Here is a 27,316-nt window from a genome sequence, read left to right as displayed (position 1 = left end):
CACCGAATTTACCACGGTCCTTTAACACACGCGTAGCCTCCAACACATTCAGCATGCGTCGCTGATACATCAAGTTAATGACATTACCTCCCAGTCAATACTAATGCAGTCACTTCCCTCTGTTAACTTTACTAAGTACTTCCACCCTCTACCTCGTCACTGACTTCCTTCCTGTCTCAATTATCCACTTTCATCTCAATTGCTAACAATCGCCCTGTACGACTGCGGCCGTCATGTCCGTTCCCAGGTGTGAATGTGTACATGGATTATTGTATACAAGCAAATGTGGATGTGAAGCATCTGTTTTGAGTTCTGTAGTAATCCAAAGCAAGAATGTGCTCTTTCACTGAATGTCATTATATGATTTTATGACACGCTAACTCTGTCTGTGGCTTCTTACACTTTAATGACTATGGGGAGAAAAGGACAGAGACACAGACAAGAAACGGTTTTACAATAAAAATCAAAATGAGTTCATGACAAATCACCTTTAGTCATTGGAGTTGTGTAAAAACACAAGATGGCAGTATTGTCCTGAAACTGTGTGTCTGTTTGTGTATGTTTGGGCGTGTTCTGATCTTGTGGGGACATAAGTGTGACATATTGTAGTTACTGGCCTGTTTTTTTTGAGGACAAAATGCAAATCCCATTAATTTCAATCATTACATTGGTGTGATGACCTGATTTAAGGTTAGGTTTAGGTTTAGATTAAGGCGGGTTTGGGCTAAGTTACAGTTAGGCTAAGGGTAACTCCTCAGGAAATGAATGCAGGTCAATGAACTGTCCACAAAACTTATGAAAAATTCAACTTTGTGTGTCTAAGTGTGTATATGTGTGTCTGTGACTGCTGTCTGGCTGTGCAATTTAGTCTGGCTGGGTTTTGAAAGATCTCTACTGACACTCTGTGGACAGTAATGACAGATAATGTTCTCTCTCTGTGTCTCTCTCTCTCTCTCACTCACACACTAACACTCTCACACATACACACACACACACAGACACACACACACACACACACACACACATTAAACGCTCTGTTGACTCCCATCCTGAGAGTCTGGGGCAGGAGTGTTTGGTTAGTTGTCAGAGAGAAGTGCTGAGAGCTCGTATGTCTAACATTAAACAGACAGTATTTATCTGTCCTGCCATCAACACATTTAAAGGTTGTGCTCACCAGCCGTGACATATTTCAGCCTTTGCTCCCCTTTGACCTCCTCCAAGCTGGATTCAGGGTCCACTGTCATTTCCCTTTTTTCAAAATAAATCGCCTCCCCGGTAGAGCTCGCTGCTCATCTGGAGCCGCAGACGCTGTCCAGATCCTCAGCTGATTTATTCATCATGGACCGTGAGCTGAATTTATCGTGCCGCAAGTTTGTCCATTCTGATCCCACAGATATCTTTAAATGTTTTATTTAAAGCCTGTTTTCTATGTCGATGATGCAACAGTTATCACAGCGGCAGTGAAACCAAAACAAATAAATGTCTTCTTCATTTCTTCTTCTTCTTCTTCTTCTTCTTCTTCTTCTTCTTCTTCTTCTTCTTCTTCTTCTTCTTCACATAAAAAGGCCTTTGGGACATTCCATTAACAAATCATGTGATACAAAAAAAAGATAAATAAAATACAAACTATCCTTGTATATAACTGGATCGAGAATTTAAAAAAAATCTGCTTTTATTGGTCGCATATGATAATTAACTAAATATATGCAGCCGATTTGATGGCATAATCTTGGTCTTCAACTTACTGAAAATATATCAAGTAAACGATTAATTGCTTTAGCATTACATCAGACCTTTTTACTCAAACAAGCATCATCCCATCGTCCCGTCTTATCCATCCCAGCTTCACCGGATAAGAATTGAGGTCCATTTGTAGATCTAAATATGAGACCCTGACATTTGCAGATCTGCACCCCCAGCTGTACAGTATATAGTCTGCACACACACACAAACGTATATTTGCTCTTTAAAAGCTATAGTCAGTTATTGAAAAAAGTACACACATCTTATTAGCTCAAGTGTTACTAGCGATACAGCAATGTAAAACTATTTAATTACAGGTAAAAGTCCAACTTAAGTAAAAACACAGGAGTTATCAGCAAAACCTATCTATTGTTCTGATGAGAAATATCTGCTCTCTTTTAACATTTAGACAACGTGACACTAAAACCAAAAAGTTCCTCTTTCTTTCTTCCTTTTCATTTCTTTGATATGACATTAAAATTACTGACACATCAATGTGCGTGCAAGCGTCTCTATAATTCTGTTGCTGGCCAGAGTGGAGCTACTTTATCCACATTATACATCGTTATATAGGTCATTGTGTCCTGTAGCTTCAACCCAGGATTCAGTCCTTCCTAAAGGTCACTATATATATATATATATATATATATATATATATATATATATATATATATATATATATATATATATATATATATGTGTGTGTGTGTGTGTGTGTGTGTGTGTGTGTGTGTGTGTGTGCGGGTGTGTGTGTGCGTGTGTGAGGGGTTATGAGATGATAAATGGCAGAAGGAAATAAGAAAAACAGCTACAAAGAAAATAGTTTTCATGACTGAAAATATTCTCTCTCTTTGCTTTTTTTTTGGAAAATTAGGATTTCCCCTTTGTTTCGGGGCCTCAAACAGTTATTTAAACGAAACCATCAGAGAAGTGTAGAGCTGATCAGCTTTTCTAAAGGGTCTTAAATAAAATGTCTGGATTTCATAGCATCATCACGTAGATTTGATATGACGTCAGCAGCATCCGTCAAATAAAAAAAAAACAATATCTCCATTTGCAGAGTCGAAGTAAAAAGCAGAAGAATGCTTCCTCAGACTTGTACTTCTGATTTTGAACGCAGGGCTTCTCACTTGTAGTATTGTAGGACTATACTTAGCACAGTGTTGTATTGCATATTGCAATAATTCATCCATCACTGTGTAAACCAGTGTCCGAAGGTGTCGGACCTCTTCCCCCCTCTGACCCCAACAGCGCCTCTAATCTGCAGCGAGGAATGAGAGGCATTCTTCAGCTGCTCACAGGAGGAGGAGGAGGAGGAGGAGGAGGAGGGAAGGAGGGAGGGAGGGAGGGCGCGAGCTAGGGGAAGTTACGACGTAATAGTAGCGACTCAGTCAGTGAGTGAACCAAGTTTCCAGCGACTCAGCCATCCCGGGTCTGAAACTTTGTTGTGTGAAATGAACTCACTCGGCGGCCGCGGAGGGGATTCAAGCGGCGAAGGGAGCCCCTGACCTGGGTGTTTCTCTTGGAGGAGGAGGGGTGGTCGCGGTGGTGTCGGTCCGGAGGAGCTGAATATGGGTCAGACCGCTGTGTCTGCTGTGTCTCAGCCTGCGAGCGGTGAGTGTGTGTGTGTGTGTGTGTGTGTGCGTGTACATACGGACGTGCCTCCCTCACACACACACATACACACACGGACACACACACACACACACACATTCCGCTATCTTCACTGCGCTCATATTTCTGCCCGCGTTTCTTTGCGCCATGTGTGTCGGATAAGTCAACTCACGGGAACTTCCTCCCAGTTGAGCGCACGACAAGGCGGTTTCCTGCTGAAAGGAAGTGACCCTCTCGCGCATCCTCTCGGTTTCTAAACGCATCGCCGGGCTGTGTTGCTGCTGTTGCTGCTGTTGCTGCTGCTGCTGCTGCTGCCCAACTTTTGAGGCGGGGACTTGTTGTGCAACCGCAGAGTTGTGTCGTTGTCCGCCGCTGCCTTTGGATAATAATGATGGCTTTGTTTAGTTAATATGAGTGTATGTGTTTTGCAACCAGTTTGACACGAGTCCAGATGAACAGCTTAGTTTGTTTTCCTCCAAGAGCCTCTAGGGCTCTGAAGCCTCGGTGCAGACTTACATTAGGACCTTATTAGCAACGAGAAACAAAATCAAGGTCTACGTGTGAATGTACTGTCTTTGATAAGGTTTCATAAGAAATATGACTTATAGTTTGGGTTTAACAGAAGCACCGCTTTAGATGTAGTGCTGGGGCTCTCACGAGGGCTACTAATGAGTATTTTTATTATGATTTCGTCTATCAAATGCCCATCAAATTCATCCAGATGCTGTTACCAAATTGCCTAATTGTTGGTCCAACCAACACTTAAAACCCCCCAACATGTTCAGTATAAAGTGATATACTATAGAGAGAGACACTTAGAGACATGTGACTACATAGTTGTTGCTTGAACAATGACATGAAAGATTAATTTAGGGCTTGAACGAACAATTTCCTTGTTGATTATTCTGCAGATTATCTAATACATTTATTTATATTCTTTTGGTCTTTAAAATCACATATTTCGAAAGCCTAAGCTGACGTCTTCCAAACGTCTCGTTTTGTCTGGCCAAAAGTCCAAATTCTAAATATATTCAGACAATTTTCATATGATAAAAAATTTAAAAAAGCAGAAAGCCCTCACTTGTACCATGAAATGTCAAATTATATATTTGTCATCTCTATTTGGATATTATCTATGTTTTTACTCTTTACACTCCTAAATAAAAAAAAAGAAAGTATTCTATCTTTTTAAATATATTCCTTATCTCACTTCTGGTAACCGAGGGCGGGTTTAATTCCCACTCTCGATGTCGAGTGTCGTCTCACACCTGCAGCACAAAGTGAATGCTATTCTCCACCTGATGCAACAGAAAACCACCAATTCAACGCGCATCGCACAAATTTGAATCACTGCTTCAGAGGAACGAGTGTTTGATCTTAGAGACTGTCGGAGCAAAAATCAACACAAGTCAACTCCGATACGCCTCGGCTTGGAATCTCCAGGTCCCAGAGAGATTCACACGGTTCTTCCAAAAGATTTCCCCTAATTTTGATGTTTTAATGGTGGTGTCATAGTCTTAAGTATCCCTCCAAAATCGGGTGGGTTGAGAGCTGATAAATCCTAATTTTGCTCCGTTGCTGTCCTCGGCAAATGGAGTTGCCCGGGTTGTTGCGTACATGAAAAGGTCGCCCAGCCTGTAACTGAAGAGAAACTAACGGATGGATGCATGATGAACTACCTCACTTCCCAATGAAGTGCAGAGTCACTTAAAGCCTTAAAAGATAACGTACCTACTATATAGACTACATTAGCACAGGCGTGCGTGAGAACGTGTTGTACCTTCACGCTTACAAATCGCCTTTTTTTTTCTTCCTTTGTCATCTGTAGTCCTTTGTCTGTCCGTGGGCCATAAAAGTAAACATTTCCCATTTGCTCACATTTTTTTATGGGAACGCTTTCAGGCAGCGAGGCACAGGAAGAGACGGAGGACTCCGGATGAAAACCAAACTGGACCTTTTTTTATGACGCTGTCAGCATTCAAAGTAAAGACTGTTTTGTAGCAAACTTAAGCCGACATGCATAGGGACCTGAGGCCATAATAATAATCTATACACGCTCAGCGTTGTGGGTTACATTACGATGCTGTGCCGGGCTTTAAATGCTGAATCCACAGTCCTAAGAGCAGGACGGGGGGGAAATGGTCTGTCGGAGTCTTATTGAACGATCATTAATATAAAACTGATAACCTCTCTGCCCTCATGAGTTACGACTGTGCCTTGAAACACTGTGAAGCTGCAGTCTCCTCTTTGCTTTCTTTTGGGCCTGTTACTCCGGGCTGTTACAGCGGACCCTCTGAGTATCATGAGTTACCCAGCGCTGTGCTTCTCTGACCTACATTGGAGAAAAGTTTGGAAGGAATGACCCAAGTGTTAAAACATCAGCTAATGCCCAGGGTCGCCCCTCCCTCCTCCGCTCTCATCCAACACCTCCTTTTTTTTGCCATATTTTCTTCTGCTTTCCCTGCTAGTACCTACTCTCCTCCTCCTCCTTCTCCTCGGCCTTCCCACATTCTCTTTCCACCTCTCCCCTTCTCTCTCTCACCCTACTTCTCCTCGATTTTGTCCCTCTTTGCCTCTTTCTCCCTCTTCCTCTGTTCGCGACGTCCCCCGGTGACATGCAGCGAAGGAAGGAAGCCTCTCCCTCTCCTCCCTCTCCTCTCTCTCCCCTCCTCCTCCTTCTCCTTCTCCTCAACACATGCTCCTGCCATAACCTCTGAAGCAAAAAAAAACAAAACATGCTGGCTGTCACAGCCCGGCTCTTAAACTGTGACAAATACGAGAGAGACACGGGTACACTCAACGGATGAAGTAAATGAGAGTGGAACAAATGGACGGGAGGAATAGGTTGCGCTGTGAAAACACAGAGAAGAAACCGAACAAAGGTTCTTGGGCGAGAGGAGATCTGCCGACAAACGACGGCTCAACGCTTGAATGCATGAAAGCCGGCGGGCCCTGGTGTGTCCAATGCCACTGACTAGTCCTCTATCAGCCCTGCAGCCTTGGAGAAAGATGGCACAGACACAGACGGGCTGCCACTTTGTCACCGAACATCGCCACTTCATCCTTCACATCCCAGTGACTTCTTTCTTTTTACAGTTATCTCGCCGATGAGAAACAGCTCACTGACTCCTGACCGCTTCATTGAGGTGTCCGTCGTGTCTCAAGTCGTGTCTTCTGATTCTCCCACTCATTTTCACAGCTGCTTTTTATCCAAGTCCTGACTCACCGCTGGAGCATGACATCGCGAGTCATCTGTTCCAAAATAATAGTAAAAAAAAGGCCTCCGTGTGAAATCCAGTGTGGAAGGATCATGGAGTCGAGTCAGCGGCGGTTGTAAAGCGTAATAACATCCCTGAGTTAACCTGAGGTGGATTCGAGCCACATTGCTGTGATTTTAAACGCTGCAGTCGGTGTTATTTTTGCTTTTCTTGGATGGATCTGTCTGGCCTGAAATGCAGGATTGCTGTAAAACTGTGATTGCTTGCAGCTCCTGTGTGTAATGAATGGACTTTAATTGGCATAACTGACTCGGGTTTGCATAATACTTAACGCTGTGTCAGCAGATTGATAACCCGAAGCTCTGTATTGCCCTTGTTTCATCTTTCCCCCTTCAAGAGGACGCGTCCTTTATAGTATGTTTATTGGTCATATTGTAGAGTACAAGTTTGTCTTTCCGGAGCTTTGAGGCAAAGCTGTGTTGTATTCTTTAGCTGTCTGTTTACTTGCAGTGGTTGATGTTATTACTTCCTTTCGTTGCTCGCAGTTGAGGATCAGTATTTATGTCAGGTTGTGCAGGGGCAACAGAGCTCCCAAAGAACTAGCAACTACTCTCCATAACAGTAAAAAAAAAAAAAGGTGAATGAATACAGTTGCATTCCCAATTGTAGTTTAACACTCTGGTTCTTTGTGCATTTATGAATAAATTAATAATTATTTTATTTATTTATCTCAAACAATTGGATTAGATCAGGTATGGCACTCGGCCTTTCCTTTATTTTATAACATAGTAACAATAATGTACTTATGGTGACTCTGATGTCCAAAATATGTCTGGAAATGTTACATATAAGACACAGTAAATGTCTTTTAACGTAGTGCAAAGTTGTGTAACTGTACATTACAATAAAGAGATGATTTAGTGTTCAGTTGCTCTTGTGTCATGGGGCTGTAGGCTTACGTAAATGTCAAAGTTTCAGACCTAAAAAATGGGATCCATCTGGATCTCATTGGGCTTCAACCTCTTTAATGAAAAGTATAAGGACTTTTTTAGAGAATAATGTTGATGAAGATCATTTTCTGCAAACCACCTCCTCCTCACAAGACTGTCAGTTCACCATCCATTTTGTCTTCTCTATTCTCAGTCAACCGTAATCTTTCTTTCACTGCCGTCCACTACTTCTCTTTTCCTTTCTTCTCTCTCTTTTTCTCTCTACAAGTAATACGCCTGTCCATTGTCCACGTTAGGTCCCCATTCGAGGTTTAATCGGTGGTCTAATGGTGATGATAATCGCTGTTACTGATTTTCCCATCATTAGCTGCACAAAGCAGCTGCTGAAATGCACCTATTGTTGCGATTTGATATCAACACAGGAACAGGAAATGAGTGCGTGCGCGCGTGTGTGTGTGTGTGTGCGCGCACACGAGAGGGAGAATTAAATTGGTGTCTTGGGAGAGCATGTACTGGCCTCTTTTCCATGTCTTTGCTCTGGGTTTTTGTGCTTTTAATTGCCCTGCTTGTGTATGTACATGTTGTTCTGCGACATCCCTCAACAGTCGGGGTTGTGAGGTGAGCAGATTTGAAATACTTTAACAAAACAAACGTGCTGCAGTGTTGCTTTTACTGATTTTATTGTTGAAGCCCCACTTTGATATTGGGCTGCACAATAATCAACATCTTAATAAAGTCAAGGGAAACAATCATTGTTAGCATGCAAAATGTGTCACAATGTGCTGCAGAGATGGCCTGGCGTACACTTTATACTTTACAAATATAAACTTATATTTATTTGGTACGGATCCCTGCAAAAAAATCACACTTTAATCATTTAAATATTATTTGAATGAAGAGTGAATGTTATCGAAATTGTATTTTTTCAAATACGTTCAGCCCTACTTTGTAATTTATGCTAATTGAACATCTGTTTCTTGATGACATAACTCTCCTGCAGATGACCAAATGCCTGGAGCCTTATCTTTACATGTGATACAGCAATACAGGAAGCTCTGCATTAATCTCTCACCACCAGTTAGCAGCGGCCAGAGACAGTTTGTTCTTATAGCGTTCAGCCGGTAACCTTCAGGGAGGCGTACAGCACCAGATGACCAACAACATCCACTGGCATCATCTGTCCGTCAGTGCTGGCGAGGGCCAACAAATTAACAGGCTATTGATTGTTTTCGATTCAGCTGAAGACCAGGACACGGATTATCTCCATCAGATGAGAACATATTACAGATTACAGACTTCCATTACGTGGAGTTCAGCTGCATTCTTGTGATTTACCTTTCAAATGCTGGCTTTGTGCGCTTGGGCAACAGCACTAGCTAATCATTCGTGCTAAATGTTGCAGAGTGTGTTTTCAGCTGTTTTTCTGCTGACTGTTTTGCTGCATAAGCCTCTTAAATGGATTTCAGAAAACACTGCACTGTTGCCTTTTCAACCAACCTTTATTATGTCAGTTACTGAGAGGGACAGAAGCTGAGAGCATTTGGCTTTTGCATCTTCACCCATCGGCATTTCATGGATAATAAAAATGTGGGCGTGTGTATAAGTTAGCATCTCTTAGAGGGACATCTACGCAAGATAATAATAGCGTGCAAATGATATTATTCTAAAAGGCACAATTGTTTTTTTTTACTTGTTTAAACTGAAGTAAGCGTGAACACACACACACACACACACACACAAATACAACTTGCATAAGGATCCAGTCAGTGCAGTGTGGTACAGTAGAAACTGTCACGACTGTATGGCAAACCCGCAGGGAAAAGGCATGACTCAAAGGCATGATCCAGAGAGCATGTCGAGGTGCAGTAAGACAGTCTTTACTTATCAAATGGCTTCAGTAAACAGGACAGGTAATCAGGCAAACAAAAGCAGGCAAGAAAATGGCAAAAACAAAGTCTACAACAACAGACTAAATACACAAGGGAGGTGAGGATGATTCGGCACAGGTGAATCCAAACGGAGGGTGGGGGAGACGATCACACGGGCGGGAAAATACACGAGGGCAGGAAGTGAAGTATCTGAAATGAGTAACACAAAATAAGTGGAAATGACAAAAGAAAATGTTTGAGGCTCGCAGCTAAGGCTGCGTTAGCGTTACTAGCATTAGCATAACACAGCCCAATCGCAGAAGAAACTGTCAGTGGTTGAGTTGTGGGTGATGAAGGCATCAGGTTTTCACAAGGAAGAAGAATGCATGGAATATAAAAAAAGACCATCTCTTTTTCTGCTGCTGTCCAACAATGTCATAAGAGCGTAAAGCTAAATCAGTGACGTATTCTTTTCAACACATTTCATTTGAGGGAATAACTTCAGTCGTTCGAGGGCATCCGGACACTAAAACCACTGCTGTTAACTCTCCCAAACTGTCCTGACCAGACTCAAACTTCAGCTCCTAACTTCTACAATAACTTGACATTCCTTAGAGGGAATTAATTTAGTAATTTGAAGGTACAAATTATGATGTTCAGGGAAACATTTGTTGAAGTTTGTAAGCAGAAATAATAACCTTTTGGTCCCCGCTGAGCTCCCGAGAGAGAGTCAGCAGAACTGCAAAAACAAAAACCTTCCTCTGCTTGAATCTGAGGAATCACACACCACCTCTCTTTCCTCTGTAAGGTTCCGGTTCGACACACACACACACACACATGCACACACACACACATACGCACATGCACAATGCTCACATACACTATCTGCACACCGCCTGAAGTCTTCCAGAGGGTTCACAGGACATCTTATCTTTCAACAGGAAGAGGAGGACTTGTGGACGGACAGGGATCTAGCCAAGACACACACACAAACACACACACACACACACACACACACACACACACGCACACACTGCACGTACTGTGCGGAAACAGAGTTAGGAATGATATTCCTGCTCAGCCATTGAGTGCTGAGAGAAACGAGAGATTTTTGCAGCAATTGACAGCAAAATGCTCCATCGCTATTCATTTTCTTTTAGTGTTCGCACACCATCATCATTTTTAAAACAAAGCAAATTTAGAGTTCAACAAAAGAGGCGTCTTTACCCATGCAGATTGTTTCATTCCCGTTTTTTGAAGGGTAAATATATATAATATATCCATGCAGCTCCATCTGGTGCATATCGAGAACTGTAATGCATGTTTCTTCCATGGTGCTGATGTTGTATTTTTGTTTCTCTGCACCTGTATCTTATAGTTGATGGGTTGGAGAAATCATCATCACTGGCCAGCTGTGACGTGTTGGTGGACAGCGCCACCAATACCCAGAATGCCCCTGCGACACGGCAGCAACGAGGCAAGCTGTCGTCATTAGGCAAACTGTTCAAACCCTGGAAGTGGAGGAAGAAGAAGACCAGCGACAAGTTCCAAGATCTCTCCAAGGGTAGGACGCCTTGTGTGTCGAATGTGTCTTTACAACGTCATGTCTTGTGCTGAACATTATGTGTGAACAGGAGAAGTGATGCTCCCAGAGGAGCTTTAAATAGGAAAAGAGTAAACAGTTTGTTTGTAGCTCTCACTGACTCATTCCTGAAGGGTTGGCAGGGAAATGAAAAGGGACAGAAGTAAATACAAAAAGCACTTATTCTTCATGGCTGCCAGGTGAATCATTCCTCCATTATGTACATATTGAAATGTTTGAACCCAGTTATTTAAACCATGGAAATGGAAATAAAAACACACGTGGACATCGAAAGTGAAATATAACATTGTTTTGGAGCCGCACCTGGCTTGTTCAGTCTCTATGGAGTAGAGGTTTGTTAGTCGGGCTGCATATTTTGTCAGATATAATGTTCGTGAAGGATTCCCTTTGTTCTTTCCCCCAGAGCGCACAGTGATGCCTTCCAACCATCCCTCCAATACACAGTGTTCACTTCACTGTCATATATGACAAAGAAAAGCACCACATTCACACATTTGAGGAGCTCAAATGAGACAAAGTCTTTAAATTAATAGCTCACTGGTTTAACGGTGGACTCGAACACTTTGTGTGAACCCAATTGATTCCTAATGAGAGGAAAGCAGCAGCCGTTAGTTTGCGGCAGGGCGACAGAAGTGGCTTAGTTCCTCATCTTTGACTCTGAAGATGTGACGCTGACACGAGACATTTAGCAATGAGACGGGGAAAGCATCTGTTATGCAATGCGCTCATAGATTTCAATGTAAATTGATTGCGAGAGCTAAAAGACAAGATAAAGGTCTTGACTGTGTTGATCTTTCAGTTCTGGAGAGAAAAATCTCCACCAGACAAACGAGGGAGGAGCTCATCCAGAAAGGAGTTCTCATCATTGACCAAGGTTTGTCTGATCATGTATTCACACGTTTCTTCATTCATTTCATTGCACTGTCCTTCAAACTTGGAAGTTCAGCTGTTTGAAATGTGTGTACGTTTGCCTGTTGCCAGTGAAAGCAAAACTGAACGTCTCTCAAGAGCAGAGGATTCCATTCAGCTCGTAACGATTGTTTATCTCCTGTAGATGAAACGATCCGCAGTGAAAATCTGAACGGGCACGCCACATCTAGTGTGACATCAGAGGAGGTCAAAGTTGACATTGAGTCTCCAGAAACTGCGCTGGAGGAGCAGGCCAACACAACGGAGGACAAAACGGGTAACTTTTGGATGAGTCGCAGTATCTAAGATGAGCCTGTTCTGTGACACCGGGGCTAGTCGTTGGTCCTAAACCTTTGGATCTCTGTACTGTAGTTGGAATAATAGTTTCTCACTTGAGAATTTACTTCATTGGGGTGTTTGTTTTGTTCTTGAATATGACAAGCTTCCATTTCAATAATTCAAAGTGGCTGATTGTTACTGTGTGAAGATCCGTTATCCCAGTGACAACACTTTGGATTGAGCCTAAATGATACAATTTGAAAGCCACGGAAAAAATAAATAAAATATTGGCCCAATTTTCGTGGAAAAAAAACCTTCACAGTCACAGTGGTATCAATGTGTCCAGTAAAGAACAAAGATCATGATTATATGCTGGAACTAACTTCTTTTAGATGGGTGCTTTGAAGTCTTTTCCTCTCGGTCATTTATACCGGCAGCAGTTTTCTGGCAGCCATTGAATCCTCTGACAGGGTCTAATGTGTTCAGATAGATATTCCCCTCGTATCGGCCTGCAGCAGGAGCTCACAGTCTGAACAGTGCAGTAGCCGTCTCCTAATGCCTCCCTCGCCCTCAGGAGACCGGCCACTGTTCTCCTGTCTGATGCTGCCTAAGTGTTGTGCTGTTCTCATCTCAACCCTGTTAGCATTGAACTCAGAGCCATTTGTTTGTTCTTTTGTCAATAATCAGGAGCAGAACACACATACCTTCACATTGGAGGATGGCGAAGGTTAATGGGTATTTTATCTGTCTTATCTCAAGCCTTATACATCATTCATTTTGAAACAATCTAAATAAAACATGCCCAAGACTAATAGATCAAACCTCGTCTCTTATCGGCTTCTCTGTCCGACTCACCTCTCATCCATCAGTATCTCTTCCTATGCTGTACTTCCATGCCCATTTGTGCATTTCTTTGCACACATGTGCATCTTTTATATTGCTTTCAGTCCCCATTTTAACCTCTAAATACCATCCTGCCTCCACTGATCTGCTCAGAAAGGTGCGATACTAAACCCCTCGCCCGGGCAAAGCAGGTGCGACCCCGAGACGGTCAAGCTAAAAAACAGCAAAGCCCCACTCTGCCCTCGTCTTCCAAACCGGCGGGCGGCACTGCGGCCACAACTAAGCACAGAGACGGTGCTTCGGGGACTAAAAAGGCTGCCAAAACCGCAGGCAAGGCAGGCTCATCCGCTCAAGCTAAAGCTAACCCACGGAGCACTAACAACACTAGTCGCGGGATTGGTAAGTTCGGCTCGTTGGGCCCTGAAGCCGGTTTGCCTGTCGGTGTTCCCGCCTGCATCCCTGCATGGAAAAATGTGCTTGAATCACTGTTTGAAGGGATGAAGCCTCGCTGTAAAGCTGTCTGCACCTGTGAACCATGGCGCCATGCATTGTAAGAGTCAGTCAAGCCAAGCTTCTGTCCCGTCGACCACAAAATAGTCGCTGTCTCTCCCTCTTGAGTGTGTCCTTTCCCAATTGAAAGAGATGTCCAGTGTTACTTCGTGACTGTCGGAGCGTTTCTGAGAAAGCAGAAGTGAAAACGCATTTTCTCTGCTTTGTAAACGCTGACAACTGTGTGTGTGTGTGTGTGTGTGTGTGTGCGTGTGTGTGTGTGTGTGTGTGTGTGTGTGTGTGTGTGTGTGTATGTGTGTGTGTGTGTGTGTGTGTGTGTGTGCAGAAGAGCACATAAGTGTGACTGAGGTCTGTCGCGCTCATGTGGTTTTGATTGACGGCATGATGCCCGGGCATGATTATCTCCCTTTCTCCTGTGTGTGTGTGTGTGTGTGTGTGTGTGTGTGTGTGTGTGTGTGTGTGTGTGTGTGTGTACGTGTGTGTGCTTGTGTACTCCATTAACGTCCAGCATGGTGGAACTAAGCAGCAAACAGACCAGAACTAGACTGTTGCACGTGATGTTCATGCTCTCTTCTCTGGAGGCTGCTGTGTAGTTTAGTCTTGAGTTATTGGGGAAGTGGGACAAAAGTAGTTTTCTTCATGTTTTCATAACAAGTTAAGCACTTTTCTTTTCCACAGGGCTGCTTTTACGAGCACACACAGACATTGAAAGGACTAATTAATCAACACGGCTTTAGGCCCATATTGATATCCTCTCCATATTTGAGGCAGGTTTAATGATTGACAATGATTAGAAGTGGTTATTATAATACTAAAATCAAATGGTATGGCCTTTGTGTGAAAATCAGCAACCAAAAGAGAAACTTATGTAACATGTTTTTGTTTTTTAGATGTTGGTGTGGCACTTACTTTTCAATACTTCTGCCCCAAGGAGCTGGGACAAAAAGGAGCATTTAATAAACTTCCCCAATAGACCCTTTTTTCTTGCTTTTAACCATACAAATAATATTAACTGTACATTTATAAAACATATTGACGATATTCGTTACTGTAAAAAAAATTAAAGTTGGACTAAATCCTGGTATATGACATAATCTGTAGCGATAGGACAGGATTCACACAAGAAGATTGCGATTTTTTTTGTTTATGTAACTGTGTCTTCTGTGGGAGGAAATTGGAGCATCTGGGGAAAAGAAAAAGTCTAATATTTCTCATCTCTCTTTCTCTTGCTCCTGCTTCTCCTCAGCCAAATCCTCCCATCCAAAAAAGACAGGATCCACTGCGAAAAACACCTCCACCTCCACTCCCAGCCCTCGTTCCCGTGGATCTAAGGACGCTTTAGCACAGACTGAGGGAACCGATGCAAGGACGAACCGGAAATCAAACACTCCCACCTCTTCCTCCGTACCTCAAAAGGCCCCCGCGGAGACTCCCAGCCAGCCGCCGGAGTTAAAATCCTCGCTCCTTCCCTCAGACACCAAGCCCGCCTCATCTAAAGCCTCCGGCAATGAGACAGAGGGGACCCATGCTGCTCCTCAACCGGCAGCAGAGCCGAAATCTGCTCCCAATGGCTCCACTGCGGGTGAGGAAACGCACAAGGGCACGGCCCCTGGACCCACCGCCCAGTCTCCCCATATCAACACCGCCACAGAGGACACTTCCTTCACCGTGGGAGAGACGGGCGGCAGCCCACAGGGGGAGAAAGGGGGGAGAACGAGAGGGGAGGGTGGAGAAGAAGACAAGAAGAAAGGAGAAACGGAGTCTGCTGTGGAGAACAGCCCGAGGTAAAAATGTAGGAAGGACATGAGAGCTGGTGAAACATTCCTTCATGTTCGTCTTCTCTGCACATTGCCTCTTGTTCTTCTGAAGTACATTTCAACACAGCCGTCTTACTGTAGTCACACGGTAAACGCTGAGGGGATGGCTGTGACATATGAACATTTACACAGCTCAGGATTTGTCCCATTTCTACAAATAACCAGTATGTGTGAGAGACATGACAGGTGAGGATAGACAAGACAGAATGTAGCACATTTGGTGACAGGATCAAAATGGCAGCGCAAAATAAATCAAACTAAAATGAATAGGCAAAAAATAAAAGTTTGTTTTGGTGTGTGTGTGTGTGTGTGTGTGTGTTAGCGATGCTGCAGTGCAGTCTGTTGCGTAAGCTTCCTGTGAGGACGTGTGTGGTGTAGCGGAGCTGTATTGGAGGTGTGAAGTGGAAAAAGAGAATAGAGATGGAGAAGGAGAGAGAAAAAGAGAGAGAGAGAGCGAGGAGTACTTTAAGTTTTCCTGACAAGGATGACCAATGATGTCTCATAGTGTATGATTATTATTAAAATGTTGTATCATTACCTTATCATTTATTCTTTTTTTTATGTTTTTTCCCCCCACACAAAACGTAAATATGTGCGCTCACGCCGTCTCGTCTTTGCTCCCCGCAGGTCTGCGCCGGCTGAGGTTGAAAGGCCTCAGGGCCTCAGCGTGAACACGGAGCGCGCCATGGTGACGGTGATCCCCGATCGGCCGAGAGACAGCCAAACCAGCGACTCCGACTCCGACGGACCCATCCTGTACCGCGATGAGGAGGAAGACGAGGAGGAAGACGAGTACACCACCAGTACGGGATTCACTTTGTATTCCTCGAACTCGCTCGCGAACAGTCAAGAGGAAGCGCCTCGTGACCGCACATTATTAACTTGGACGTGTTGGCATTTTGTATGAAGTTTTTATTAAAGGATATTGTACTTATTATGTGAACGCTCGGAGGAACAAGCAGCTTGAGGTTTTCCATTTGACACCGAGTCTCCGGTTCATTTGGTATCTCTTTTAGTTTCACAATCTTTACATTCCAACAAGTCGTGGTCATAAGCACCTGCTGTTTGTGATGTATATCAGTCTGACCTCTGTTTCATTTGTCACTCAGCTGGAGCTTTCGGAACAGAAAGAACAAACAGACTTAAAGGGTATCGAGATAGCTGATGCTAAGCATGTTAGCTCTAGAACCTCCCGGACTGCCGACCTCTTTAGCTACCGGCCTGTCTATGGGCGTAAAGAAGCCGCCCTTACTGCGGTGGCATCTGGGTTGTCCGTACAGGTTGACAAGATGGCCGTGACCAGTTCTCATTGTTGTGACTTTGTTCCAGGCGCTCTGGCCATGAAGATTCGCCGACGAGACACCCTGAACATCAAGCTGGGGAACCGTCCCAGCAAGAGAGAGCTGGAGGAGAAAAACATTCTGCCGCGGAGCTCTGTGACGGAGAGACACTCCATACGCCAGCAGATCGGCTCCAAACTAGTCAGGTACACACACACACACACACACACACACACGCCTACACACGCACAGCACGCTGGGAAAATGTGGCAAGCTGTGAATCTTCATAGTAGATTAGTGGGGAAACAACAGACAGTTCATTTTTTTATTTTAATTTTTTTGTGGCGTTGTGGGCGGTGTGCTGGTACAAATGATGCACTTTCAAAAATCTGTCCTTAAGTTTAGTTTTGTAGCAGATGAAGCAGAACTTCAGCGTTTTGATGAAAAACAAGTGTGTGAAATAAAAAATAAGATCAATCGAAAGATCTGTGCAATTTATGAAAGAATGGATATTGTATATGTTTTTAGGAATACAGGTAAGTTCAGTTTAGCAATAGGCCAACATTTGTATTGATGGCAATTAATACTATAAAAACATATTATTATAATATTTATTTTTATTTTTTTTATTTTGTGGAAACAGAGTTGTAAAAATACAAATGTTCAGTCGTGTGTGCTCCTTCTCGAGAAGTGTGTGAACCCACTTTTGTCTTTCCAGGCGCCTGAGCCAAAGACCATCCACAGAGGAGCTGGAGCAGAGAAACATCCTCAGGCGTAAGTTTCTGAAATAGCTTTTAAACTTAGCGGTGATGTCGTGCACCATTTTCATGATTTTTAGATACTTCAATAGTCACATCTTATATTTTTTATTTAAAAAATCAATAAGGTTGCATAGACATGTGCAGTTGCTTCTATTCAAGTCACCAAACCTTATTCCCAGATAACACACATCGGGTAGAGATATTAAAGCTAATGCAATATGCAGCCTTGACCTTAACTCTTAAACTTTATTGCATGTTTATAAAGATCCGTATTCTACTGATGCCACACTTTTAGTTCTTCACAACAAGAGCGCAAGGAACAAATATTCATTATGACAAAATGAATGTTCTTGCCAATTCTAAATACCTTTTCTGTGAAGCTTTCCTCATGTCTGTTTTTAAGAAAAAGGTCATAATTGCAACAGCAATATTGTGTGTCTGTCTAATGTAAATATATGTGCAAGAAAATGGACGTTCCAGGTACTATTTAACTTGTGTGTCTTATTAACCAAATAGTTGAGACAGAATGTGTCTATCTAAGTTATGAGTTAATTTGTGCACAATGCACACACACACACACACACACACACACACACACACACACACACACACACACACTGCTGGATCGCGTTTGGTGCCAATTTCAGAGAGCTCTGAGTATTCTAATTTCAATGTCAATTTGCTCTCGGTCTAACAAAACCAGTTTCAAACTGCTTTTTCTCCTTCTAGAAGCGAAGTAAATATGCTTTATGCTAAGTGGGACATAAGTGAAAATAGCAACCCACAACCACAAGTTAAAGTCCAGTGGATACAACACAGGAATTAAAAAGTCTAACGCAGAAATCTTTGATTGGTACAACAAGTATGAACCTCAAAGATATCGGAACAGTAGTTCTGATCAAGTTCATTCATTCGTTACGACATTCGTTGTCCATAAAATACTTTGAAATATACAACAGCTGTTAAACTGCCGCGTGACCCCTGGGCTTCACCACTAATGTCCTGTAAAGAGGGCTGAAGGGCATGTGTTTACCTTTGTACCCAGCTTATGCAACCCGCTGGCTTACTTCAGCGCTTGGCATCCATCTGGAGGTGTTGTGGCTTACAGTGTTACACACGGCCTCCGACGGGTACGGCACGAAGAGCGCGGTGACAAATACTTATTGCGGAACTTTTTCGTTCGCAAGAAAAGCTGAGAGCAAAAACTAGCTCTGCACACGAGTTCAAATTATGGGACGGAAGAAATTCGGCGACTGGTTTCTGTGCTGTGAATCTCACACACATCAGTCTCTGATGGGACCACTCCAGGTCATGTAGGTTTACCAGCATCCCAGAGAAGTCTTTTTGACGCCAACATATGCATATTCCTCGGAAATCTAGTCCATATTGACATGATACAATCATCTAGTGGTTGCAAACTTGTCGGCTGCACGTCCATAATGCAAATCTTGTGTTCCACCAGCGCCGTTGTCTGCACACCTCGGTTGTAAAAATAGTTTGTTTTTTTTGGTGACTGTTGCCTTTCTATCCGCTCAAACCAGTTTGTCCATTCTCCTCTGCCATGAACAAGGCATTTTGCCTAGTGAGCTGCAGCTCACTGGATGTAAACCCAAGATATGTCTCTGTGTGTAAATCAGGAGATCAGCAGTTTGTGAACTCAAAAGCAGGCAACCAAGCCAAGTTCAAAGTCACTTGAATTGGATTTGTTCCCCATGCTGGTGCTTGGTTTGAACTTCAGCAGATGGTCGTAACTATGTATTCACGCCCAAATGCATTTTGTGAGAGTGTGCAGTACATATTATACGTCACAAGAAAGACTGCGTTACAGATTCAACTCACATGTTACATTCTTTCTCGAGAAGTAATCAAAGGGTAGAAATGAAGGCAATCACACGGCTTCATTAGCCAGCTACCGACACATTTTAATATGGAAAATCATATCTTGATGTTATATAAAGAAGCAGACACAGTAGTTGTAACGTGACTCTGTTGGTTTTGTGCATGCAGAAAAGAATATAGCAGAGGAGCAAGAAGCCAAGCAAGAGATTAAAAGGACACTCTCCAGAAAGGTACTGTGTACACACATACACACACACACACACACACACACACACACACGAGCAGACGAGAGAACAGCAAGTCTATATTTAGCTACTAATATGATTTGCTCCACCTTGTGAGTCAAGTTAGGAGGCAGAATAGATGCTTTGTGCAGAGATCGCCCCCTCTAGTGGACACAGATGGAACTGAATGTTTTTAGTCTCTAGTTCTTGTGATTAAAGATACCATTTGCTTCCTAGAAACCTTTTAAATAATAAATAAAGGGTGTAATAATACATTATGCATAAGCATATCGGCATATATGCAATATGTTGGACTTTTAACTTGAGACTAAAAAAAGAAATACGCTGAAAGGGCTATTTGCAAAATGTGATGTTTATGATCTAATTTATTTATTTATTTCTGTGTGTGTGCGCGCGTGTGCGTGTGTGTGTGTGTGTGTGTGTGTGTGTGTGCGCGTGTAGCTGAGTGTGAGGCCGACAGTGGCAGAGCTCGTTGCGCGCAGGATTCTGTGTTTTAACGAGTACGTGGAGGTAACGGACGCCAAAGACTATGACCGGCGGGCAGACAAACCCTGGACACGGCTCACTCCCGCTGATAAGGTGCGAAAGTTAACACGTCACATTTGTAATATCTGTAATATTTGTTTCTTATTGTTTGACTAGTTTTTTTTTCCTTTATTAGATTATTAACGTATCCCGCTGTTGCTAGTTGGGTTACATACTTTATACATTTGTAACATTACGTTTTGTATCAGCCTGCAAATGCAACGGGACCAAAAGGACGAGGACAGCTGAACATTACACCCATGTGTGATCGTGGACTGTGATTCTAAGACATAAGCTGACGACACAACAGCTTCCTCTCTCTTCTGCGGAGGCTATTGTTGCGCTTGATGAATTTCCCCTCAGTGCGATGAGCCGCGTGTCGAGACACAAATAAGTGTGTGCATGCAGCAGATCTACTGAACAAGCGTCTTCAGTGTTTATAGAAGCAGAACGCTCCTTCGGGATCGCTGGAGGGCAGTTTCTAAGTCCTACCTGCCCTCTGCTGTTGATGTTTAATACTGCACAACAGAGAAAAATCAGAGACCACAGGCCTCCTGAGCGCTGAACCCTCACCGACTTTAATCCGCTTCAGCTGCACAGCCAGACTGCGAGCAAGAGGAGGGGCCACACGCTGTGTGAGCAACATTTTGATGTTGTTTTACAACAACAGACTCAAATATTCAAACATAACCCTCAGGGGGACGGAGAATAATGCCCGCTGTGTACATGTGTACATTGTGCTTGCCAGCACATTGCAACATTTCATGATGAATTGTGGGTATTCCCCTGAAGCTACATATTCATATTCATGGGAGGTATAGAGTAGAAAACACAGTTGTGTAATAACGGTGTTTTTGTTGTGGGTTTGAGGATCCGGTTGCCTTGTCCTGCTTGTCGCATTTTTATGATTTCTGTCTGTGTGTGTGTGCGTGTGCGTGTGTGTTCTTGTGTGTTCTGCCCCTTAGGCTGCTATCCGTAAGGAGCTGAATGAGTTTAAGAGCCGAGAGATGGAGGTTCATGAAGACAGCAAACAGTTTACCAGGTACTCGAGCGGTTAAAGACCACCATTTAGTCGACTCGGACCATAACTAACACTTTATTAGTGATCCATTACCATGAATCCTGCCGTTTACGAGTTCACATTGATCAATATCTTTATTACTCTGATCCCACAAAGCCATTTCCACGAACATTAAAGCCATGACACACACCTGGGGCGACTCCAGTTTCTCAGGCGAGATCTGTGACATGGTTTCATATTGTATCACTGCACAGATCAAGTTCACCTGTAGAAACTATCACACGGTGCATTTACAATATGTAATGACATAATGTTTCAGTTGAAAATGTCAATTTATTTTGCAATTTCAGAAAAAAGTCTAATCTGAACACTGTAACCGTTTACATGTTTATATTCATATGACCCATGCTGTTAATCTGATTTTAACATTATATATATTTTAGATTTGCACTTTATTGTTGTTGTTTTTGTTGACTTTTATAAATGCACATTTTATATTTGCACCTATCCCACTTTGCATTGCAACAGCTGCACAGCAGTTTCCCTCTGGAAAGATGAAGTTGTAGCTTATATTTTGTATTCCATAATAATTTATGTAGCAAATAGCACATTTATCCTTGCTGCAGTGTTTCGATTAGCCGTAGATCCTCAGCACAAAACACAAAAACATCATTACGCCAGACGATTTCCATTCTCTCAAGCAATTTGCTGCAGCTCAAGGCATCAATAAATTCATGTTTTCTGTGCCTGATAAAGATCCATATTGGATCAAAACATAGCAGCAGTAGATAATCAAATGTGTTACTGCAGAAAAAAAATCTGCAGATTCTGATTATGCTCTTAGTATCTCTTGCTTTGTCAAACACCTGCTAAAATATTTTGTCTTGCATGTGGTGTCACTTTTAAAAACATCAAGTTGGAACAAATAAAAACGTACAACCAATTGCAACCCGAAACCACAATGTATGCGTGCCCGATTGATTCGTAGATTGTATATTATGCACGTGTGTGTGTTGTATTTTCACGCTTTTGTGTTTGTACTTCCAGATTCCATCGGCCCTAAGCACTCCGCGCTGCCAGCTGGACGTCAGCGCCACAAGATCTCCGGTCCATAGCTCCCAGCAGCCTCGCCCAACCCTCCTGACCCTCAGTACACAGCTCAGTCCATTTCTCTTTGGGACCCTCTTGCAGCATATGAAATACATTTCTGTCCATAGTGGCAGTAACAGGTGTGTCTTAAGGCCTTGGCCATCCGTGGACACCAGTGAAACATTTGCACATATCTATAGTCAGAACAGTGGTGTGTATAGCACTCTGATTAGAATATTTATTGTAGATGGCCAGATGCTGGTATGTGATGTTTTTTTGTTTATTTGTTGTTTCGGTTCGCTTCATCATAAAAAGACTCCAGGGAGGAAAAAAAAGTGGGCAAAATTACCTTCTTAGTATATTCAATGTGGCTCAGCTGTAATAAAGAGTTTGTGTCCTTGCCAAGGTATGCCTTGGTAGAAACCATCAAATGCCCATATATGGGCATCCTCCTAGAACAGGAAACGGCAGCGATTGGATGGTTACTGGTCTCAGTGCCTCTCGGAGTTGGATCTGTAATACTGCAGTTCAGATTTAGACATATTTAAAGTATATTGCCACTAGGGGGCATTATATCATTAGAGTAGTCTGTGAGGATGAAGATTTGAATGTAGATGAAGAATAATCTGCAAGTGTTGTACTTCAAACTGCTGAAGCCTCGGGGGCCAGTGGGCCCCCGGAGGCTCTTCGCAGTGGCGTGCAACGGGAATCACTCCAGGTCGAGACACTTCTCATCCCTCGGCAGTCCTGATGATGCACGGTGACCATGCGCCATCATATACTGTATCTTACGTTGAGTTATTAAGTGCTAACCTGTGTTCACAAAGTGCTGGACTTGCTGTTTAGGGGATCTACTTTTCAAGCTTTGACTTTTCATTTTAGGCTTTTGGCTGAAGCTCTAATTTGGTGCCAAAGAAAAAGCAGGTATTTGATTCTATGTTGGTTTTCTTATTTGGAAGTGATTAAGTGTGGCGGACTTCCTAGGGTTTTTTTTTTTTATTAATGGCCGACAGGCGCCAAGACTCTCCCCACTGAAGCAATCCACAGTCCCCTTGAAGAAGTCGAGGCGCGCTTTATTTTTTCATTTCCTTGAATGTGCTTTTGCAACTCAATCTGTCAGCCCATAGACCTTTTACATCTGGCCCTAACACGCACACTGAATCCAAAGATCTGCTTTTATCGACACACAGTTTGATTTATTATTTGAACCGGAGGATATAAAGGAATTGTTCAACTTCTTGGGAAATGCACAATAACACCGTCTCACACTTGCTTGGTGAGTGTTAGGTGTAAAGGTCAATACCAGCAGCAAGCTGCAAGCTTAGCTCACCATGAATACTTTAAGCAAAAAGAAACAGCCTGGCTGTCCTATTTTTTTTTTTGTACACATTAAAAAAAAAAAAAGATGTTGATTAAGAGACGCAGAGAGACATTTTTATCCGTTGAACAGAGCCAGGCTTGCTGTTTCTCCATGTTTCCAGTCTTTATGCTAAGCTAAACTAAGATAATCTCCTGCTGATTGTAGCTTCATAACTCCTGGTAGGAATATGAATGAGAGTATAACCCAAAAGGTTGAGGTCTTCCTTTAATATCACGTGTAAAGCAACGTAGAAATCAAGTCATAAAGCAGACACAAGGGAGGTTATGAAGCAGAATAATGTATTTTTCGGAAATATGTTTCGACCTTAAATTGATGATTTGTTGGCAGCGTGGCTGAGGTGGTTTTGTTTTATGGATCCCTGGTGTTCACCTTCGGTGCATTCATAGATTTTCTTCTTTGAAGTGCTCCAATACTCAAGATGGATGTTAATGCAAAGGGGATCCATTAATAATGCTTTGTTTTTGTCTGAGTGCCAGAATATTGGCTAGCAGAAAAAGAAAAGTCAGAGGCTAAATGTGGGAGGACAGAAAACCTGAACGTATATCTTGCTCTCAGCTATATAATATAACTAATATAAGAAGCTGGGGCAGAAATAAAACACACCTCGGTCTAGATGTTCATGTAAGAATTGAACTAAACTGTTGAGAAAAACAGTTCCCCAAAACTTCCCAGCACTAAAGAGGAGATGTTGACTGAAAGACGGTTGACATATTAAACTTGCTGACGTCCAAAGGCTAGTGTTCTTATAATAGACCTCCAGCCTCGACATTTTTACAAATAAGAACTGAAAAAATCAGATGTATTCTTTCTGCTTCTGAATGTGAATGGGTTTGTAACATGAAATGATGTACAGTGATGGAGAAGAACCAACAGTATTCATTCATGTCAATGTCTATGTTGATATATATATATATATATATATATATATATATATATATATATATATATATATATATATATATATATATATATATATATATATACTTTTTTTTTGTACACATACATGTATATCGAGCATGTGCATACATTGAAATCAATGTTACTACCAATATGATACAATAGAACTTTCATGTAAATGTTTTAAACTCTTGATTTTATTTGTCTTATTTGTTTTATTTCCCCCAGACAATAAGAAAGAAATGAGCAGTTCATGTATACGGGCTGTTTCTAGGCAGCATATTGAGTATGTTGAATAACTGCCACGTCTTAACCAAACCTACCTGTTACCTTAACAGACCATGGACAAGCCAGAATATGGGAAGGTAATGATACATCCTATTTTGTATTCTGTTCCACTTTCACATGAACTTAAAGTGCAGTCGGTATTTAATGGATAGAGACTGTTTAAAAGCAATTTATAACCCTTTCGAGACTTCACTTCTGATTTATGTCTTCAGACGACCGTAGGTCGTCTTGCACAAACTTTAAGAAAAACAAACCGGACGTAACTTGAACTTAAATGTGGTTCAGGCACAGTATATAATCTAGATTCCTTTCATGAGATTTGGACTGGTTGCACATAAAATGAGCTTCTATAAAGGTGAACAGAATGCATCAAAGACGAATGAACATTTTCGATGCACAAGTATAAAGTGTTGGTGGAACAGCTTTTATCCCATTGTGGCTAAGTAAACATAAATATGCTGCTTGCATCTCTGTTGAAAAGACAAGTTAATCTCTAAAGCATTACTGGTAACATTTATTTTAACTAAGCCTATTAAGCATTTATAAGCAGTATATAGCTCACTCTCGCCGCCCTCATGGCATCATTTCTGCCACAGCACTTTAAAGCGTCTGCTCAGCAACAAGCTGGTGAACCTACTGGTGCGTTCAGCAGCTAAATATACATATTCGTCCTTCAGGAGATGATAGACACCAAAAACAGCTAAAAGAGAGTGAATATTTGATTCATATTTGCCGGTTTGCCTCAAACATGGCTTCAAATGAATGATGATGTGACGTCTGCAGTCTGCTGAATTAGTAAATACGTCGATGTTTGCCACGTCAACTGAAAAGTTAATTAATATGTCACATATTACAACCATTTCATCATTGCAGATTGTCTAGTTGATTTGATCACACATATTTACCACATTCGTCAATGTTTTTTTCTGAATGATTTTAAATCTGTGTGAATATCTCGTAGTTACACAGTCATGAAATACTGTGCTAGCAATCATTCATAAGAACAAGTTATAATTAAATAAGTTAGAATTGAAGACAAATTAAGGTGGTGGGTTTCAAAGCTTTTATGATGTGTTAATATATTGCTTATAAATAAATAGAGGGGTAAAAAATAAGTGTTACCAACACACAGCATAAAAACGTCCTGGTCTGGACTGTCATCACATTTATTAATACATGTGTTCCCTGCAACACTGATGCATACATCCATATTGTAGTCCAGGATTATTAAGTTATAACCAGTCAGTATTAATCAGAAGGAGCGAGTCTGCAGTCTGTTTCATCTCATCTGGTATGGAACTGTGAAATATACACAATGAACCCAAAGAAACGTTAGAATAACACAACCCTCATGTCTTAGCATCGTTAAACTATTAAAGATACAATTCCTGCCATTATATTTATTCGGAAAAAAATCTCTAAAATTCCAGCTGAGTTGGTTTTAAAGCATTCACCGATATGTTGACTCTTGTTTTTCTCGGCTGCTGCTGTTAATGTGCAGCGCTGGAGCCCTCCACCATGAACTTGAAAATGTTTACATTTGAGGATGTTTGCTGCTGTCGTGGCGCTCCAGGCTTCTTTTATCACTTCCACAAATCACCCCCCTCGCCCCTTATCAAAAAATATCAAAGAGCCAGAATCAGACCGCTGCTGCTGTTGACCCTGAAGCCTTTATTCTTCAACATGCAATCGTTTCTTGATCATGTGAAATTCCCAGCGAGGTCTCGTGATTTGCTCGGGATCACAAGTGTCAGTTCCAATATAAACCTTCCAGCTTTAAATGCGTTGAAAAGTATTTCTCTTTTTTTATTCATTTTATTGATCTTTGAAGTCATAGAATGATGTAATATATCCCCAAAACAGCTACTGTTACGTCCAAACTCTGTATATTGTTTTTGTATATAAAGAATCATTGGAAAACCTCTATTTAGTCCTCTTGTTTTATTCTCGTGGTATGATCAGTATTACTTTAGCCCCCGAAGGCTTCAGCATATTACACAGGGACGTACAAGTAAAAGGGTCAGTATATGGATCCAAACAGGTAGACTATTATGAATTGTTTTATATAGATTTAGATACAAAATTCAGACGTACCCACAAGCCTATTTCCTTGATCATCTTTCTCTCTTTTTTAATATTATGTTATTGCCAGCAGCACTCCTGGAGCTGGTTTTGGGAGGCAGATTTCAGAGTCCTTGGAGGATACATTTTCTAAATCATTATTCAGAGACATAAAGTCGATAGACGCTTAGTCTTACTATGGTTATAATCTTAAATACGACACATCATTCCTTTTAGATCTCCTGAAATAATTAAAAGCTGCACCAATTCTTGTTTTAGTCCCCCGCTGATGTTAAAAAAAAAAACAGCTATGAGAGAAATCTACAGCCGTTCTGGGAATTATAAAGTGTGGCAATTAGTGGCAATTACGCCTTTCAAGGATATTATTCTTTTTTTTTTAATGAAGAAAGCCTTTAGCGCAGCTTGTCTCATCACCTTCCTTGTGCCCTAAATTTGAATAATTGTCGAGGATGACAGCGTAATGACTCCTGAGAAATATGCATTGAACCTTGCTCTGCTTTTTGTCTCACTGAGGCTCGAGGTCACAAAAGGACAAACTGATCTGCTAAAAGTGA

General features: G+C 42.0%; 1 protein-coding gene across 3 annotated transcripts in view; it reads left to right on the top strand.

The window, feature by feature from the left end:
* The window catches only part of phactr2 (phosphatase and actin regulator 2), a 29,548-nt gene extending 5,159 nt beyond the window's left edge, over positions 1–24,389 (top strand). Inside the window, exons 1-13 of one of the 3 annotated variants that reach the window (XM_068567359.1) lie at positions 3,153–3,357; positions 10,772–10,957; positions 11,796–11,870; positions 12,051–12,182; positions 13,181–13,426; positions 14,784–15,321; positions 15,982–16,157; positions 16,684–16,840; positions 17,353–17,408; positions 19,403–19,464; positions 19,921–20,058; positions 20,970–21,046; positions 22,073–24,389. In XM_068567359.1, the coding sequence (XP_068423460.1) occupies positions 3,315–3,357; positions 10,772–10,957; positions 11,796–11,870; positions 12,051–12,182; positions 13,181–13,426; positions 14,784–15,321; positions 15,982–16,157; positions 16,684–16,840; positions 17,353–17,408; positions 19,403–19,464; positions 19,921–20,058; positions 20,970–21,046; positions 22,073–22,088 (1,902 nt within the window). In that variant the 5' untranslated portion in view covers positions 3,153–3,314 and the 3' untranslated portion in view covers positions 22,089–24,389. Of the gene's footprint in view, positions 1–3,152; positions 3,358–10,771; positions 10,958–11,795; positions 11,871–12,050; positions 12,183–13,180; positions 13,427–14,783; positions 15,322–15,981; positions 16,158–16,683; positions 16,841–17,352; positions 17,409–19,402; positions 19,465–19,920; positions 20,059–20,969; positions 21,047–22,072 lie in introns of those variants that run through there. The other 2 variants (XM_068567360.1, XM_068567362.1) reach the window with 2 other exon arrangements.
* The last annotated feature ends 2,927 nt before the right edge of the window (positions 24,390–27,316 follow it).

Source organism: Clinocottus analis, unplaced genomic scaffold (genome assembly GCF_023055335.1).
Source record: "Clinocottus analis isolate CAN_PGR_092001 unplaced genomic scaffold, fCliAna1.0.p SCAF_8, whole genome shotgun sequence".
Classification (NCBI taxonomy): Eukaryota; Metazoa; Chordata; class Actinopteri; order Perciformes; family Cottidae; genus Clinocottus; species Clinocottus analis.
Note: the sequence above shows the minus strand (reverse complement) of the source record. Positions and strands in the feature narration are given on the sequence as shown.